Source organism: Gossypium hirsutum, chromosome A05 (genome assembly GCF_007990345.1).
Source record: "Gossypium hirsutum isolate 1008001.06 chromosome A05, Gossypium_hirsutum_v2.1, whole genome shotgun sequence".
NCBI lineage: Eukaryota > Viridiplantae > Streptophyta > Magnoliopsida > Malvales > Malvaceae > Gossypium > Gossypium hirsutum.
Genome location: NC_053428.1, coordinates 35,628,158 through 35,645,806, shown reverse-complemented (window position 1 = coordinate 35,645,806; position 17,649 = coordinate 35,628,158). Strand labels below are relative to the sequence as shown.

Below are 17,649 nucleotides of genomic sequence, written 5' to 3'. Positions count from 1 at the left end.
TAAATGACTCAGGTACGTACGAGATTCATACGAGTATTGAAAAGGGAAGTATTTGATGATATCACTTATGATATTGAATATGTGCATAGTCATAGTTTACCTATTGATAAAAATGATGTTGATACATGTGGTAATTTTATTTGTATATGGCTTACTAAGATTTTAAAGCTTACTTTGTGTGTTCTTTCTCTATTTTATAGATAATCGAAGCTAACTCAGATTCGGGGATCATCAAGAACATTGTCACACTATCGATCAACTTTTTGGTACTTTTGATGTTTTGTAAATATGGTATATGGCATGCATATGCTAATGATATGATGATGTGTTTTAAGATATGATATTAGCTATGAGATTTGGCTCATAAATGATATAAATGTTGGTGTGTATTTGGCCATTTGGGTTGGCTTATTTTATGAGTTTGGTAAGTGAAATATGATGTATATAAATGGCCTTGTGTTTTGGCATGTTTGTCATTGATATTGTGATGATTAATTGGTATGATTTGAGGTTTAAAATAGATGATAAGATGATGAGAAAAATGCATAGAGAAGATAGGTGAAATTGTTGGTAATGGCATATTGTTTTGGTATGTTTTGGATTATGATTTGAGTAGTGAAATGGATGGATTTTAAATGGTATGATTTGTATGTGAAATAGCATTTTTGGTTAAATGTATTGAAATGGTATGAAATGAAGTGGTTTTGGTTTGCTTGAGGAGGGTTAGAAATGTGGTTTAAACCAAGCCTAATTTCGCCCCACACGGTTGAACACATGGGCGTGTGACTCGACCGTGTGCCTGCTGTAATATAGTTAAACAAGTCAATGAGTTACACGACTTAGACACACGGGCGTGTCTACTGGCCGTGTGTGACACAGGGCTGGCACATGAGTGTGTGGCCGGTGGTGTGACCTAAGTCAATATACTCTCCAGATTTCACACGGCCATGGCACACGAGCGTGTCTCCGGCTGTATGGTACAAGTCAGTATGTATGCCCTGTTTCCATATGGCTTGTGACATAGGCATTTCTAGAGGCTGTGTGAGGCACACGGCCTATTCACACGGGCGTGTGATCCCTGTATGCATGAAATTTTATAAGTTTCCCAAAGTTTTCAAATGTTATTGGTTTAGTCTCAAACCTCTTTCAAGCATGTTTTAAGGTCTCATAGAGCCTTATAAGGGACAATGCAATTATGTTTGATTGATATTTAAGTGATAATGAATTTATGTTTGAGAAATGTATGTCGTATATTGCGATTTGATCGGTAATGCCTCGTAAGCTTATTCCGGCGGTGGATATGGGTTAGAGGTGTTACATCTTCCATAATGCAGCTGCGGTCTTTTCTTTCATCACATCCTGCAAAGTTTCGTTAGACAAATGCAGATGTAATTGTGTTAACGCCTTTCCATCCTTACGCTTCTTATCTTCATCTGTTAATGTCGAAGGCATATTATCTATCCCTAGCAAGGTATCCTCCTGATCCATTTGCACATGAACTGCTTGTATCTTAATCTGCCACAACGCAAATCTGGCGTTACGATCCAACAGTGGAATTTCATACTTCAAAAATGCCATTACCATGATCGAGATGAACAACTCGGAAGCTTTGATACCAATTTATAAAATAAATAGAATGTTGGTAATGACAATATATAGCAAAGAAAAGAAAAATAAAAATAAAGAACACAGATTTTTACGTGAAAATCCTTTCGGTAAAAAACCACGGGTAAATAAGAAGAAAATTCACTATGTCAAATTTGAATGATTATAAGAGGAATAGACTATGTCTATTTATAGGCTTGTAAAACCATATTCTAATAGAAGTGTAGTAAGATTGAAACAGCTTGTTCTAATCAATATAAAATAGATGGAATTTAATAAGGTTTAAAAAATCTTATTCTAAAATAAAATAAAAGAAGTGTAATTCTATATGAATTTTACTTTTATTTTATTTTACTATTGTATTTTATTTAAATAAAGATTCGAATCACTTAATTCTAACAATTATAGAGGTATTTACTGATTAAGTTACCATTATTTTAGTGCTATTTAAGTATAAAGACTTTTTTAATATATTTTCAATTTATTAAAAAATATTTATTTTAATATTTTAAATCTATTTAATTTATTATATTTTTTAGATTTATTCTTATATAAAAATTAATATAATTTTTTTTTAATACAAGCGGTCCTAATTTAAGTTATATTTTATTTGAGTCTACCTAAATCTATTTTTGAGAAGTAGTTGATCTCGATCCTATATAAAAAAGGAAACACAGAAGCCAAGCAAGCAAAGGAAGAAAGCCTTTCAAACTTGTTGAATTTGAAAGAGAGAAGAAAAAAATGTATCATCCAACCAGAGGCGGCGTTCGTGGTGGCAGAGATCGTAAGTTTCCCCCTTCTTTATCCCCTTATTAGCTTTATGCGTTTCTAGGGTTTTCTAGGGCTTTCGTCTTCTTAGATTCCATAATTCAATGTAATTTTAACAAAATTTTGCTATAGCAACAATTTTATGATTCTGGGCCCTTATGTTTGGGTTTTCTTTAATTGAATGATAAGAGATAAAAGGAATTGGAAACTTAAATTTATTTATCGATTAAAAATAATTGGTTGCGCTAGAGAATTTTGCGATCTGGATTTATGAGTTAGTTTTGCTCTTTTAGGTAAGTTTAAATTCTGAAATAAGTTCAATTTAGATTTTTGAGTGGTAATTTTAGTTTTGTCATGTCATATAGCTATGAAGTACTTGTCTTCTTCGTTCCTATTATTTTAAATAATATGTTGTCATTCTGGAGCCGGATTACTAAAAAATATACACAATTTGTTTCCTCAGAAACCTGAAATAAATATTAAGGGGTATTAAATATGGTTGAATTCCATGGAAGAAAACTTGAAGTTGAATTTCCAATTCATCTAACCTGATAGGCCTGTCTTGTGTAATCGAATAAACTTTTGCTGATGAGCATCATGTTTGAAGTTAAACTACTGTCATTCTTAATCTAGTTTAACTTCGAACATAAATATATATTTCTTAACTTCAACTTTGTGGATGTATATTTCTTGATGGATAAGCCACCTCTGGTTAGCTTAATATTGAAATTAAGAAGCAAACTTCAACTTGTGTTTCGATTGCTGCTTCTGAATGCGCGAATAGAGAAACTTCAGGAGCTAGCATTCTTTACCAATTTGATATGGCTGAGTCTGACCATGAAGGAGACCGGGTTTCTTTCTCATTTTCCATCTCCATTATGGAACTTTTTTGAGATCTATTATAAATGTTGGCATCTTTTAAAAATCTAGGAATTTCTCAATTCTCATTAGATTCCAAGAACTTGGAAAATTCCAGTTTTTAATTTTCCAATATAACTTCTTTTTAAATTTTGTTTTGAAAATTTGAAATTCTCTTCACAAAAGAAACCTTTCGTTGACCTCCCTCACCCTAATGTGCCCTTAGAGTTCAGATAAAGGGTTAGACAAAACGATTACAAACCGAAGAAGCTATGCAATAAATGAAATAAACTTCTAATTTTTACATGATATCCATTAAAACCAATGGTTTGAAAATATAAAAGATATTGGTTCTCCTTGTTGAAAATAAATTGAAAGAAGAAAAGCACGTTACCTTTAGTGCATTTTATGAAAAAGAGTTTTTATGTATCTATATTTCTTGACGCCTTCATGCATAAGTAGACACATAAATATAATCTTTATGGATATTGGTCCACTTCCTTTATTTGAGAGAGTGTTGTGAGTGATTTCCAATATATTTTGAAGAAAAAGGGGAAAAAAGAAATGCAAGGATTATGTTGGTATAGCAGGAGAAGAGGAATTTCCGGTTATTAGACACTAACTATGGATATGTTGTTGGCTACCTATGGGCAACCTGGGACTATCATGTTATCAAATGCTGTAGTGGCCACTTGGAGAAGTGTGAATGAAAAGAGTAAAAATGCTAGATCTAAAAGTACAGTTCTCCCACCTTAGTTGAGGGTTAACTCTATTGATTTTTCAATTCCTACTAGTCTTTGACATTTTAAATTTTGAGATCTTCAGTGCTTTTCATTATTTAGTATATTAATTCTTAGACATGGGATTAGAGATTTTAGCATTTGAGGGGTTTATTATTATTTTTTCTTGCGTATTTGATTAAAATATTTGTTTCTACATCTTGTTTGCATATTAGTTACATAAAAAATTCTACTATAGCTTTGCTTAATGTTTATGAGTTTGTGTTTATTTTGCATGTACTAGTCTAGGTGAATTATACCAATGAGTATTTTTTCTGTGCATGCAGAATTTAGTTGGGAGGATGTAAAGGTTGATAAACATCGGGAGAATTATCTTGGTCATAGTATTAAGGCACCTGTTGGGAGATGGCAAAAAGGTATGGTTTTCTCTTACTTTTTCTGTGTGCAGTACAAAGTTATTGTATTTTTTTTAAGCTACAGGATAACTTTATGTCATCCTCTCTCTCTCTCTTTGAATAGTTGCTGGAATACATAGTGCTATGAAAATTTCACCCTAAGCAAAAGCCTATCAGCACATGAAGTTGTTCTTTTAAATTACAGGGAAGGATCTGCACTGGTATTCAAGGGATAAAAATTCCAAGGGTTCAGATGCTGAGGCTCTAAAAGAAGAAATTAGAAGAGTCAAGGAAGAGGAGGAGCAGGCCATGAGGGAGGCTCTTGGACTGGCTCCTAAGCGTTCTAGTCAACCTCAAGGCAATCGTCTTGATAAGCATGAGCTTTCGGAACTTGTGAAGCGAGGGTCTACTGCAGAGGACTTAGGTGCAGGCCATGCTGAAGCAGCACGAGTCCACGGTCTTGGTTTTGCAAGGTATATGGTAGATTTATATAATGCGAAATAGATGAGTTCTCAAGATATATGATTGTACGAAAGAAGAGTCAGTAGGTTTTTATATGTTTTTTCCCTTCATATTATGCTCAATTATGAATACTTTATAAAGAACATTTATAAAGAAACTGCTGCTATATTGGGTTCTTGGGAGTGAGGAAGATCATTTTAGGTACTATCTCTGAGGAGTGGTTGTAGATAATTTGTATCTTGTCGAATGTGCTCTGTTTGATCAAGCACCCAAAATAGCAGCATCTACGGACACATCAATGCTTTTTGGTTAAAATATCTAGGCAATTACCATACTACAAAATTGAGTAATTTTACGAAATTGAGTAATTTAATCCTTCTACATTTAATAGTCAGCAAACAAGTAAGATTGGTAACAATGTTAAATGGTAAATTGTAGCCTCCTGAAATTTAAAATATAGATCTATGGGTAGCACTAGGGCAGCAAAAGAATTCTTCTATCTAGAACGTATGATATTATCAAATTTAACTTTTGCTTGTTTGCACCAATATCAAGCATGCAAGGATCAATTGCTTAGTTCTACAATATAGAGACAGCTATACTTTTGACTATTGTACGAGAATTGCCTAGATATCTCATAAGAAAAAGTGCATGGCTGCTATTGCTAGAGCATTAATGGCATCAAATCTTTGAGAATATCATTTTTTTTTACAGAAGCTTTCACCCTTTTTAACTTTCCCTTTGGCCTCTTTTTTCCTAAATCTTTTGCTCTTGCTGCAGATTGCCACGTGCATGGGAAGATCCAACTACACTTCCATCCACTCAGAAGGAAGCCTCACCTGAGCCAGTCAAGGTAGATGAACCTGCTCCATCAACCACCAATGCTGAAGAAGGTGAATCAGACTATGAAAGCAGCAGGAAGAGAAAGAAGCGCGAGGAGAAGCGACAGGAAAAGCATGACAGACATGAGAAGCAGCATGACAACAAACACGAGAAGCATGAAAAGCGACATGAGAGACATGAGAAGCGGCATGAAAAGTACGGGAAGCATGAGAGACATGAGAAACCATATTCCCGTGAATCAGATGATAAGAGAAGTCGTAGGAAGGACAAAGAAAGGAGGGCATGAATCCAATTTTGGACTGAATGTCTTTTCTTTCTGGCCACCTCTGTATCGTTTTCCTGTGTTATGGATTGGTATCTTAGTTTCTCTTCTGCTCTTTTTCTTCTTTTTCCTTTGTGCAATGGTATAAATCATACGGTATGATATGTTTTTAGTAATTTGCAGGAGAATGTAGATCACTGTCTGTTGACATCTCACCTGGAAATCCATGAGACATAGTTGAAAATTTTATTGACCAGTTTAAATGGGGGTTTGTCAGGTCAGGTCTGGTCCCATATAGAACTAGGGATCACTTAGAATCAATTAAAAGTGAATCGAAAATCAATTCAACCGATATAAAACCTTACAAATTTTCAAGAAATCAGTATGTTAAGGGTTTAATAGGTACAATTTGAAGTTTCGAGAGATAGTATGTACCATATTTAAATAAGCTCTTATATAAAACCTAGTAAATGGTATCAGGAGAAACATTCATAGAAAGAAAGACAGTAAGTTCCATTTTCCAACATAAGGAACACCAACCGTCATAAGGATCTGGTCCTGTTTGTAGCTTGGTGACAGTTCGTGTATAAAATGACATGGGGTAACATCTCCTGTGATAAAGTTCAATAATGGAATTGCTTGTACAATACCGTTTTCTGCGCACACGTCAGCCAAGAATAAGTGGCATTGATGCAAAATCTCCTGTATGCCTTACAACTCTTTTCACACCCTCACGGTTGTTTATGTATTGTTATGGATAGGCTTAATTCAATTGAAGCATATTAAACTAGTCTTTAACTATTTTTTAACTGGTTTGGGTACTTAAATTTTGATTTCGTTATTGAAATTAGCCCCGTTAGAGCTGTTAAAAAAAAAGTTGCAGCCAATGGGACAGTGCTACATCATTTAAAATTATATTTCCTTTAATTTTCATTTAACAAAAGAAAAATAAATAAACATAAATTAAACAATAATCAAATTATAAGATGAGATCATAACTGTTCTTTTTGGATAATGTGTATTACTCCTACACTAACAACAATATTAATATCAATCGAATTAAGATTCAATCGGTAATAAAAATAAATTGTTAAAATTTAAAAGAATGGTAAAAAAAAAAGAATTTCACCCATGTTTACCCTAATTCTTCAGTTCCCCTAAATCACGCATAAGATGAAAATAGTTTTAAAAGGAAAATTGCACGGTTCGACTTATTTACACCGTGGTTGCTGGGATTTTTCTGTTTCATGGAACGCAACAAGATTTGCGTTGTAATGCTTTATGATATTCATTTATTTTTCTTCTGCAAGAGAAAGAGGGCTTCAAGAAAAAGATCCAGACTAACCACCACCACTGATTTGTTTCCTTTGTAAATATGAAAAAGAAAAGTTCGACATTTTCAGCCTGCTTTCTAATCAAAATTCAATAAAAATCTTTTTACTTTTACAATAAATTCCTAAACGCTAATTGACTGCAGTTGAAAGCACAAAGCTGGGATGAGATCCCTTACCAAAGCAATGTTGATTATCCTTTGAAAAGGGCTAATATTAATTTAGGAGAGAATCTTTCATCAACTCTTATATATGAATTTTATGCACCATTTATGAATAAATAATGATACCTCATTATTAAATAAAATAAAAAGTGGAGGATTTATAAATAAACACTAATAACTTTATTTAAACCTAATTAGATAATATTTAACTATAACTAAATGCTAAAACTCTAAACTTGAGACCCTAAATCTTAAATTTGAGAACTATTAATATTGAGGGTATCTTAGGACAAGTTCAATGATTTTCTGGGAGGGAGTTGCAAGTACATCAACATACAGAGGGTAGTTTCACCCAATATGGCAGGGGAACATGTTGGTGGTTACCGAAGATTGGTTGGTGTGAGGTTAACACAGGTGGCGTTATTAGGCATGATACGGGGCAGTGGAGGATGAGATTTGCCTCAAAGATTGGAATATGCTCAATTGTAGAAGTTGAGTTGTGAGAAGCTTATGATGGTTTATGACAAGCTTGGAGTATGGGTATTAGGAAAGTGATCTTCGAGGTGAACAACTTAGATGCTATCCAAATGTTACATAACTCTACGTTAGATGTACATCAATATACAGTGGCTCGAGATGTTAAACAATTGAGTCAGAACCAATGGAAAGTGAATATACAACATGTCAACAAGGAAGTTAATAGGGTTGCAGATGCTTTGGTTAAACAAGCCCTTAGATGGGAGCTAAGTTTTTATAATTTCTTGCAGCCAACTAATCATATTTTGAAGCTGATTCATGATGATTTAGAGGAATTGACGAGAATTGAATGAGTTGTTTGTAATAGTTTTCAATATCTTTATTTACTAAAAAAATTGCGTTTAAATAAAATTATTTGTATTTATTTACAAATAGTCCATTTTTTTTATTTAATATAATGATGATGTATGATGTTATTATTCATCAATGGTGCATATAACTTATACATCATGCTATTGTCGTATATATACATATGCATACACTCTTGCATTTGCTGGAACAGCATGTAGCTTTCATATATACATTCAACAACTGGATATATCCATCCAGTTACAGGAGGAAGGATTTCTGAAACTGAGCCTCAGAAGTTTGCTCTTCCAGCGGATTTCGAACATAAGGCGACTGAGTTTTGTTTCTTCTTGATGGCTACATCGCACATAGCTTTCATATATACATTCAACAAAAAATTTTCTAGATTCCAGTCGACAGATTACTTGAACGAGGAAGGATTTTTTTAAGCTACTTTCATCTGATGCGTGATTTAGGGCAAGGATATTGAAGAATTAGGGTAAAAAAGGGTGAAAAGTTTTTTCTGTCTTTTTTTAGCAATTTATTTTGATTTTTTTTCTTTTTAAAATGAAAATTAAGGGAAATACAATTTTAAATGACGTGACACTATCCCATTGACTGCAATTGCTTTTTCTTTAACAGCTTTAACAATAGTAGTCAACTTTAATAACAAAATCAAAGTTTAAATGCCCAATTTGACCAAAAAATAGGTCAAATACCTAATTCAAACAAAAGACTATAGTTGAAGGTTTTTTTTGTTGAATTAAACCTTATAAATAATTGGTAATTTTGATGTGGCGGTTTATTTACGATAAATTATTTAATGTCTTTAAAATATAAATATATTTAATTAAAGGCTTTCAATTGATGAATGCAATGGAACTTATCTAAAAGAGCCTCATTCTATTGAGATTTCTTTGAGTGATAAAAAAAGGTTATTTCGATTGAATTATTTGAAAAAATATATATCAACTTACTTTTTTCGATAATGGCAAAGGTTGAATATCAATAATAAAAGAGATAAATAGGAGAATGATCATATACCTAACCTGTTTATAGGCAACTTATTTGGTGGGATTGGGATTATCAAAATTAGAGAGTGAGTATATTTTGTTAATAAAGTAAAATTATTTGTTTACTTTTAAAAGATTATTTGTTTTCACTCTTAATGAGTGTAGAAAGTTTCAATGGAAAAGTTTATACTAAGTGTATTTAGATGATGTTGTAATTATCTAAGGGTTAAGATAGATTGAGCTTAAAGTCTAAACCACGTTAACAACTCTCTGTGTTCTATTCTCCAGATTTATCTTTATGTGTGTCAAGTTATATGACAAAAGACTTGTCTACTACACTTGTCACACCTCACTACCAAACTTGAGATTTTTCAATTGGTATCAAAGCCTACCACATAAAGTACTTAATGTGATTTTAGTGTCTGGTTGATAGCGATGAACTTCATGAAAAAAGGAAGCTTAATAGTTTGATCACCACAACTCAATGGGTGAAATTATGTTTGTTAGAAACCTTAAATGAAAACATTTATTAAGTCAATGGATGAAAAGACATGGAGGGCTTTTTTGACTGGATGGAACCATCTTACACTAGAAAAGTGGTGGAGCTTAAGAAGTAAAACCAAAAACAACTAGGACTACCAACAAAGAAAGGGTTGTAATTTCAAAATCCTCGTGTTATATTTAATGGTGCAAATGGTAGAGTGTTTAGGAAAATTTCAAGATTTGTTTTTGCCAAAGAAGCATAAGGCATTCTCAAAACAATCCATTAAGATATTTTTGGAGTGAATTAAATTGTCAAAACTACAAATGCTCACAGTTAAGTTTGAAAACCTTATAATATTTAATGATAAAATCATATTTGATTTTTATGCTAGAGTTTGTGAAATCATTAAAGAAGCTTTTGATATTGGTAAACAATATTCTAAGGTAAAATCGATATGAAATGTATTGAGATACTTGCCAAAAAGATTTGCTATCAAAGTTACTATCATAAAAGAAGCAAAAGACACTAACACTATGAACATAGATAAGTTTGGCTCATTACATGCATTTGAGATGAACCTTGAAAAAAACCAAGAGACATAATTAAGAAAGAGAATATTGGCTCTCACTGTTGCTTTAAGTGTTGCCATAGAGGAACCCATTCTGTAAACAAAACTTGCACATCTTGCCAAACATATCAACAAAGATTACAAGTTCTCCAAAAATAGTATGAATTTATATGCTAATCGATTGTCCAGCAAAAGAAAAGGAAAGGTTGATAAAAAGCCTAAGAAGAAAGAAACCCAATGCCATGACTACTGAGACACACATACAAGTTGAATTCATAAGCACTTAAACAAAAGAATAAATCTCTCAATGTTACTTGGAGTAATGGGGTTCATGAGAGTGAAGATGAAGAATAGATGAAAAACTATGTTACTTTTATTGCTAAATACAAAGTTGTTACTCCTTATGTTGCCACATTCTTTAAGATAGATCCAGAAGGAGGCAATGGATTATATGATATCATTGATATAGAAGAAACATAAGATAAGTTGTTGGATAGATGTGATGTGACATGTAAAGACAATGAACCACTCAAATTTGAAAAAGGTAGAAAAAGAGATGGATGTCGCCAAGGAAATGTTTAAGAAATTGGGATCTAGAAGTGATAAACTTGATTAGATTTTGGCTATTGGCAGAAGAGAAACTAGACACGGAGGTTTAGGTCATATTGATAAATTTGATACATGCATAGATGTGTTAAATCTTATTAACTTAAATTTATCGAAGTTGTTGTTTTTAAACTTAAAAAATTAATTAATTTGTAATAAATTTTTAGATGGGATCTAAGTATTTTTAAGTTTAAGATGCTTTCATACCGGTTACAGTCGCGGTTACAATTGTGTTTAATATTTGTGCGTAGCAATGTTGAAAAAAAATAAAAATAAGAGGTTTAAATTTACTAAGATAATAAAATGAGGAAATATGAAGTGTAATAAAATAAAATAAAAACAAATTCAAAAACTAAAAAATAAATTTAAAAAAATAAAATAAATAGATAAATAAAATATTTTTAGGCTTAGCCTTAAACTTCGGTGTACTCCAATCTTGAATCATAGAGAAAATCATGCCTTAAAAATAGATTTATGGAATTGTAGCTAATAGAAAAGAGAAGGGACTTAGAATGTAATTAATCCAAAAAGGGTTGAAAGTAAAAAAATAAAAAAGTAAATAAATAAATAAAATAGAAGTTTGCAGTATGAAAATGGCGTAGGAAAAGGGAGAAAAAATAAGAATTTATTAAATGTCAAATGTGAAGGTAAAGTGTGTGTTTATTTGATTGTAGCCATTAGACATTTATATAAATTTTAGTGTTAAAATTTAGTTAGATTTTTAAAAAATATTATCACTAAATAATCTTAAATATTATCACTAAATATTTTAAAATTTTAAATTTAAATTTAAATTAAAGATTAAATTTAAATTAATTATAGAGTTGTAAGAACATAAAAAATATTTTTTATTCCAATTTAACCTCTTTTTATAAGAGTTTGAATTCAACACATCAATTTTATTATTGATAAAAAAAATTAAATTTAATATTATTTTATTAGATAACCAACTAAAAATAAATATAAATAAAAATATAAATTTATGTTGCTATCAATATTAATTTAACATTTGAATCGCAACCTAACATAATTACTAATGTTCACAAAAAGGATAAAATAGAACACTGTCAAGGACGCCCTCCTATGTTACAAACTTACAATAAGGGGAAAATAAATAAATAAGGGAAAAACATAGTTATTTTCCCTTAAATTATTTAAGTGACCGAAACCAAAACAAATGAATATCTCTTTCTCACTTTTACTTTATTTATTTGCTTTTTATTTAATTAATTATTTTATTTAATTAAAATTAAATAAAAGGGCAAAACAATGACGTGGGGGAATAAAAAAGGGTAAAGGGGGTGCACTCGGCGAAGGAAGTTTGGAGGGGAAGAAAAAAAACACTCTGATACGGAAAAAAAAATCTTGTAAAATTGACGAAGATGGTGTTGGCAAACAAGGAAATGGTGGTCTACTGCTTCGACACTTTGATCGCCCATTATAACAGCGAGGAGGCTGCTCCGCCCGCTTTCGATGAGGGCCAACAGTATTTTCTCTTATCATTCTTTTTTTCTTTTTTTTTGAAACCCATTTGTTTTTTCATCCCAAGTTTCTTCTTTTTTTCTCTCTCTCTTTCGTAACGATGGGTTGCATGCTGTTCGATTCTATTTTATTTTATTTTTCTTGAGTTTTCTTATTCTTTTCTGTGTCTGTCATTAGTTGTTGTTGCTGTTGTTTTTTTTTTTAAGTGGAAGTTGGGGAGTCAATCTTATGTCAATGTTGTTGTTAGATCTTCCAAAATTTTGTCATCTGTTCATGTTTTCGCCGGTAACATAAATCAAGGTTGTCAGTTCAAAAAATATGTGCCTGGTTTTAAATTTTTAAGCAATTTGGCTCTTTTAAGAATTAAAGAAGAAAAAAAAAACTCTCTTTTAAATTTTATTTGCTTTTACTACTTTTAAGTACCTGGATATGATCCTTCAAAGACCCTCCAAATATATGTAAATTTTGAAACAAAATCCGTGTTGGTTGTGTACCCATGTTGGACGCTCATACCCAAGTCCAAGTAACATAGGGCTTTCACTGTGTATTATTATCTTTACTTATCCTACTATAGATGGCCTGCATAATTAGCTTGTCTTTGCAATTTGCCCCCAAATGTGCGACAAAGGAAATTTCATACTTTCTTTTAGTCTTAAACTGAGTTACATTAACTATATGCATAAAAGAATATCAATATATCCGCCTTCTCTTACATCCATCACCTAGTTGAAACTAGCTTTCATTATCAAACCAATAATTCAAGTCAAAATTCTGTATATAAGGTATGTGTGTGTATACATGTACAATATTTTTTTCTTGTAAAACAAGTCCAGACACCAATATCCTTCTCATAGACCTTAATTTGTCATATCCTTGTCTTTTAAGTTCAAAGCACTTCACGAGTCAAAGTTCTATGAGCATACAAGGACACACTTGTATACTCGAGTCTGACCAACATTGGTTTTAATGTAGCCTCAAAGCATTTGTAGAAGAGATATACTCTTCCTTAAACAATGTCTATTTATGTAAAGCATTTTGAATGGAAACACATTCTGCAATCAATTTCAATTAAGCCATTTACTAGCTTTGACTTGGAAAAATGTAATAGTTAGTGTTTACTTGGTTATTTATTTTCTACCTGTAATACTGCGTTGATTTAATTATCGAGAAATGTTTTTGTTGGCTTCTTCTCCTTAGGTTATATCACCCCCCTTTCCTTTGTAAAGTTCTTCTAGCAATGTTTATTTCCTGATTCGTTGCTGCCAAGGTCATGCTGATGTTATGGCACAGATTGGTATTAGAGAATATGAATGTTCTTATACACTTTCTGGTGGCTTTTCACTATCAAGTAGATTCTTCTGCTGTGTTGCACATATTTCTTTTTGTTTTTCTTCTATTGCTGTTTTTCTTGGATATGTCTTTTCTGTTGGATGTTCATATGCAATACCAGTGTCAGTTTAAACTGTTCCTGTACTTTTAGTTTTTATTTGTTCTCATTGTATTTCTGTTTACTTTGAAAATAATGCTTTCATTTGCGACTCATTTTGTTCTGTTTTCAGCCCATTGTTTGTCACTTGGAAGAAGGTTGTGAATGGTGGGGAGCCTCGTCTACGAGGATGTATTGGCACACTTGAAGCTTGTCAGTTGATTAATGGGTTTAGGGACTATGCTCTGACGAGGTATTAAGACCAAAGTGAAAAACATGTACTTTGGAATTTAAATTCTCTCTCGTTCTCTCTTTGGATATGTATGTGTACAACCCTGGTAGGTGGGATATCTACAATGAGTCCAAGATGATGTGTATAGTGAGCTCATTCTTAAAACTCTCATATTTGTCTTGATTTTTTTTGTCTTTTAAATAAAATTTAATTCATTTTTCCTAACCATGAATCATAAATGGTATATATAAGAAAGAAAATGATTTTCATATTTGGAAAGTGCATTCTAGAAATAGCACTTCGGATAGACCTAAAAGAAGATGAAAAGAATGGGAAGGCTTTATAAAAACAAGTTATTGGACATTGAAGATATGCTATCTCTTTAGATTGATTGTTCCTATCTTATACCAGAATTAGGTTGTTAGCATGCTTTATTACAGATAATATGTTCAATTATGAATATAGAATTAAAGTTGGGGGAGTTACATGGAAGAAGAGTGGTTTGTAACCTCTTGCCAGAAGGAGTGTTATAAAAAGAAGTGGCCATACTTATAATCTGGCAAGTACTAAGAGAAGTGGCAGCATTGCAAATCATGTGTCAATTATTAGCTTTTTTACTGCTCTGATGGACTTGTGAACATGGTTTGACCAAAATTCGGCTGCATTGTTTCGTTCTACCTCTATTCCAGAAAACTAAATTTGATTTTGAATCAATGCTTGTTTTGATGGGAAAAAGGTTCGGCAGAGGGTAAAAGTCCTGAGAGCAGCTTATTCTTGTAAAAGTAATAGGATGATGCTTGAATATCAGTATCAATTTATTAGTATTTATTTATTTTGCTAATGGAATGCCATTAACAATTTTCCTCTGTATGATTACTCTAAAGAAATTAACAAACCTTGAATCCCAATACTACTCTCCATCATTAAGATTTTTTCCTATTAATATCCAACCCTTCTGGTGTTGTAATACAATATGCATCATGATCTACAAAGGCCATTAGAACTCTTTCCTACTTTCGTTTGGTTTGCAACCAAATGATTTTGGTCATTTTAAAATTGTCTTTTACTCCATGTGCTAAATAAACTAGAAGTTCTAATCAATTCATTTTGTTGCTTCTTCCAATTTGGCGTGCTTCTTGTTCTTCTCATGGCATGCCTTGTGATATTTTCAAATTTCTGTTATCTGCAGTGCTTTGAGGGACCGCAGGTTCCCTCCTATTCAAGCTAAAGAACTGCCTAACTTAGAATGTACAGTTTCTATTCTGACTGATTATGAAACAGCTAATAACTACCTTGATTGGGAGGTATGTAATTCATCTCAATTTGGATTGTTTAACGTCTGATCTGTTAATATAGACTGCTGTCTTTGTGAGTAATATATCATGAGCATATTTCACTGCCTGAATTGGTCGATCAAATAATCTGCAGTTTTGAAGAACCTGATTGGAGTACAGTCTTCCCTTTTGTAGGGCTGTTATGGTTTTATTTTCTTTTGGATGGAATGTTGGTGTGGTATTGACATGTTTATGTACTTGGTAATGTGATGGCTGATGCAAATATGCGAGTTGAACTATTGAAGGATTAAATTATCTAGGATTTCATTTAAATTTTATGGGTTTAATTGCTACGTATATATTTTGGATATTTAATAATCTTTTAGGTTATTAGGATTTTTAGTTATTTTCCAAGTATTAAGGTTTAGGGTTAGTTTTGTTTGACCTTTTATTGGGATTAGTCATAAATACCTGTCATTCTTAGTTTCGGGTGTTGAGTATTTACTATTTGAGCTATTGGCTGTCAAATATTTTTCTCCATATTGATTCTTTTCTTCTGTTTCTCCCTAAATCTTTCGGTCTACTTCTGATAGCTTGTCCGGTTCCATCACTTCCTTCCTACTTTCTAATATGCAGTCACATTTTTCTTTCAGGTAGGAAAGCATGGCATAATTATTGAGTTTGTTGATGATTATAATTCAAGGCGAAGTGCCACATATTTACCTGAGGTGCCGGCACATGAAGGTAGACTTTATTGCCCGTTTTAAGTTAATATTGATATGATGTGATATAAAATGGAATGATATGATATGGAGACCTTTCTTTGCTTTTCTTTCTCTTATTTTTTTATTTGTGATATATATATGTGTGTATGCATATATGAACAAGTAAAAATATTGCAAAAAAAACTAGATTGATAAAATGTATATTTACTCAAAAAGTATTATATTTCAAATGGGCCTCGCCTGGAAGGGTCTGAGGTGTTTCTGTTGTATGCTAAGGTGCAGGCGTGCCTAGCTGCACGCATTGCCAACACTGTTAGGACCAAGAAATTACCCTACCCTGTACCATGTAATAGTAACAATGGTATTGTTGAAACTTGCTTGAACATAAATAATAACTCCATTTGGCATCTTAATTGTCGATGACATGAAAGCAGTCCTTTTATTTGTATTTTATTTTGGAACTTTAGTTTTAAGGATTTGTATATATTTTATGCATGATGATCTTCCATTGAAAGGTTTAGCCCATTTGAAAACTTATCGAGCATTTATTTTTGGTTTCAGGTTGGACTAGAGTGGAGGCAATTGACTCACTTATCCGGAAGGCAGGTTTCAGTGGCCCCATAACGGAGTCGCTCAGGAAGCGTATAAAACTGACCCGTTACCAAAGCACATTATTTACCATGCACTACAGTGACTATGCCTCCCAAGTTAAGGCAACCAGGGGTGCAGCGCCTACTATTGCTGGCGCTAAGCTCGGAAACCACTGATTCTTCCAACAGCTTTTTACCAGAAAAGAAGGTAAAGCTGCTTTGGCTAAAATATAAGGACATTATATTAAAACAAAAGAAAAATGGGTGGAATAGGTTCGATTGTGTTCCGACCCAGTTGTTTTAGTAATTACAAGACACCTTTCAAATAACATTCTTCAAATTCATTTGATTTTGAAGAAAGAAACCAAAAGAAAAAAAAAAGAAAAGAAGAAGCAATGCCTGATGTAAACTCAGGCATACAAGTTTGTGTTTGCTTTCATTTAGACATTCATATTCCTGCAACTTGTGGGAAACCTGTTTGCTGTAAGACAAATCTCAATTTGACCTCGAAATGGTTCTGGGAAATATGTATGTTCCCAGCACGACAATGTTTGTGTCTTTTGGTTTTAGTTAAATTAACTTTATGCAATTGCAGTCTTGAATGTGTTGAATGCGGGTTTTTAGTTCTTGGAAGGTTATATTTCCATATCTTTGCTAGGGTATACGTTGGATGCGAATACAATTCTAGAAAATGAAGTCATTGGTCATAATTTGCTTGCTTCAACTTTTGATGAAAGGAAAAGTCCATTTCCTAAGTCATTCTGGTTCATCTTTTGATGTTCTCGATTTCAAGTTTATTTTTGATAATTCGTTTTCGATTGCGAATTTATTGCCAAGATGTTTTTAATGCATTCTTATCATTGTTGTTTTTGACAATGTTCCTAATTATTTCTATTATGAATGCAATTTTTTTTTTAAAAGTTGCTTTTTTTGTATGTATTATTAAGCTTTAAAGATGAATAAAAAAATACTGATACTAAAGCAAAAAAATGAATA

The 17,649-nt window shown here is 32.3% G+C and overlaps 2 protein-coding genes across 2 annotated transcripts; both read left to right on the top strand.

Moving 5' to 3' along the window:
- The first annotated feature begins 2,146 nt into the window (after window positions 1–2,146).
- Window positions 2,147–6,148, top strand: LOC107904368 (multiple myeloma tumor-associated protein 2 homolog). The gene is made up of 4 exons (XM_016830715.2): window positions 2,147–2,389; window positions 4,298–4,387; window positions 4,572–4,839; window positions 5,609–6,148. Exons 1-4 carry the CDS (start codon window positions 2,347–2,349, stop codon window positions 5,955–5,957), a joined length of 750 nt encoding a protein of 249 aa, XP_016686204.1. The 5' UTR covers window positions 2,147–2,346; the 3' UTR covers window positions 5,958–6,148.
- A 6,032-nt stretch (window positions 6,149–12,180) lies between these two features.
- LOC107904369 (uncharacterized protein At2g38710) lies at window positions 12,181–17,242 on the top strand. The gene is made up of 5 exons (XM_016830716.2): window positions 12,181–12,410; window positions 13,966–14,085; window positions 15,254–15,368; window positions 15,992–16,082; window positions 16,625–17,242. The coding sequence occupies exons 1-5, from the start codon at window positions 12,307–12,309 to the stop codon at window positions 16,828–16,830; spliced, it is 636 nt and encodes a 211-aa protein (XP_016686205.2). The 5' UTR covers window positions 12,181–12,306; the 3' UTR covers window positions 16,831–17,242.
- Window positions 17,243–17,649: the final 407 nt, after the last annotated feature.

Excerpts from the sequence above, each read along its gene's own strand:
- LOC107904368 (XM_016830715.2), top strand. The coding sequence starts at position 2,347 with ATGTATCATCCAACCAGAGGCGGCGTTCGTGGTGGCAGAGATC. Across the intron at positions 2,390-4,297 it reads CGTTCGTGGTGGCAGAGATC|AATTTAGTTGGGAGGATGTA; the intron begins GTAAGTTTCCCC and ends CTGTGCATGCAG. Across the intron at positions 4,840-5,608 it reads CACGGTCTTGGTTTTGCAAG|ATTGCCACGTGCATGGGAAG; the intron begins GTATATGGTAGA and ends CTCTTGCTGCAG.
- LOC107904369 (XM_016830716.2), top strand. The coding sequence starts at position 12,307 with ATGGTGTTGGCAAACAAGGAAATGGTGGTCTACTGCTTCGACACTTTG. Across the intron at positions 12,411-13,965 it reads GCTTTCGATGAGGGCCAACA|CCCATTGTTTGTCACTTGGA; the intron begins GTATTTTCTCTT and ends TTCTGTTTTCAG. Across the intron at positions 15,369-15,991 it reads ATAACTACCTTGATTGGGAG|GTAGGAAAGCATGGCATAAT; the intron begins GTATGTAATTCA and ends TTTTTCTTTCAG.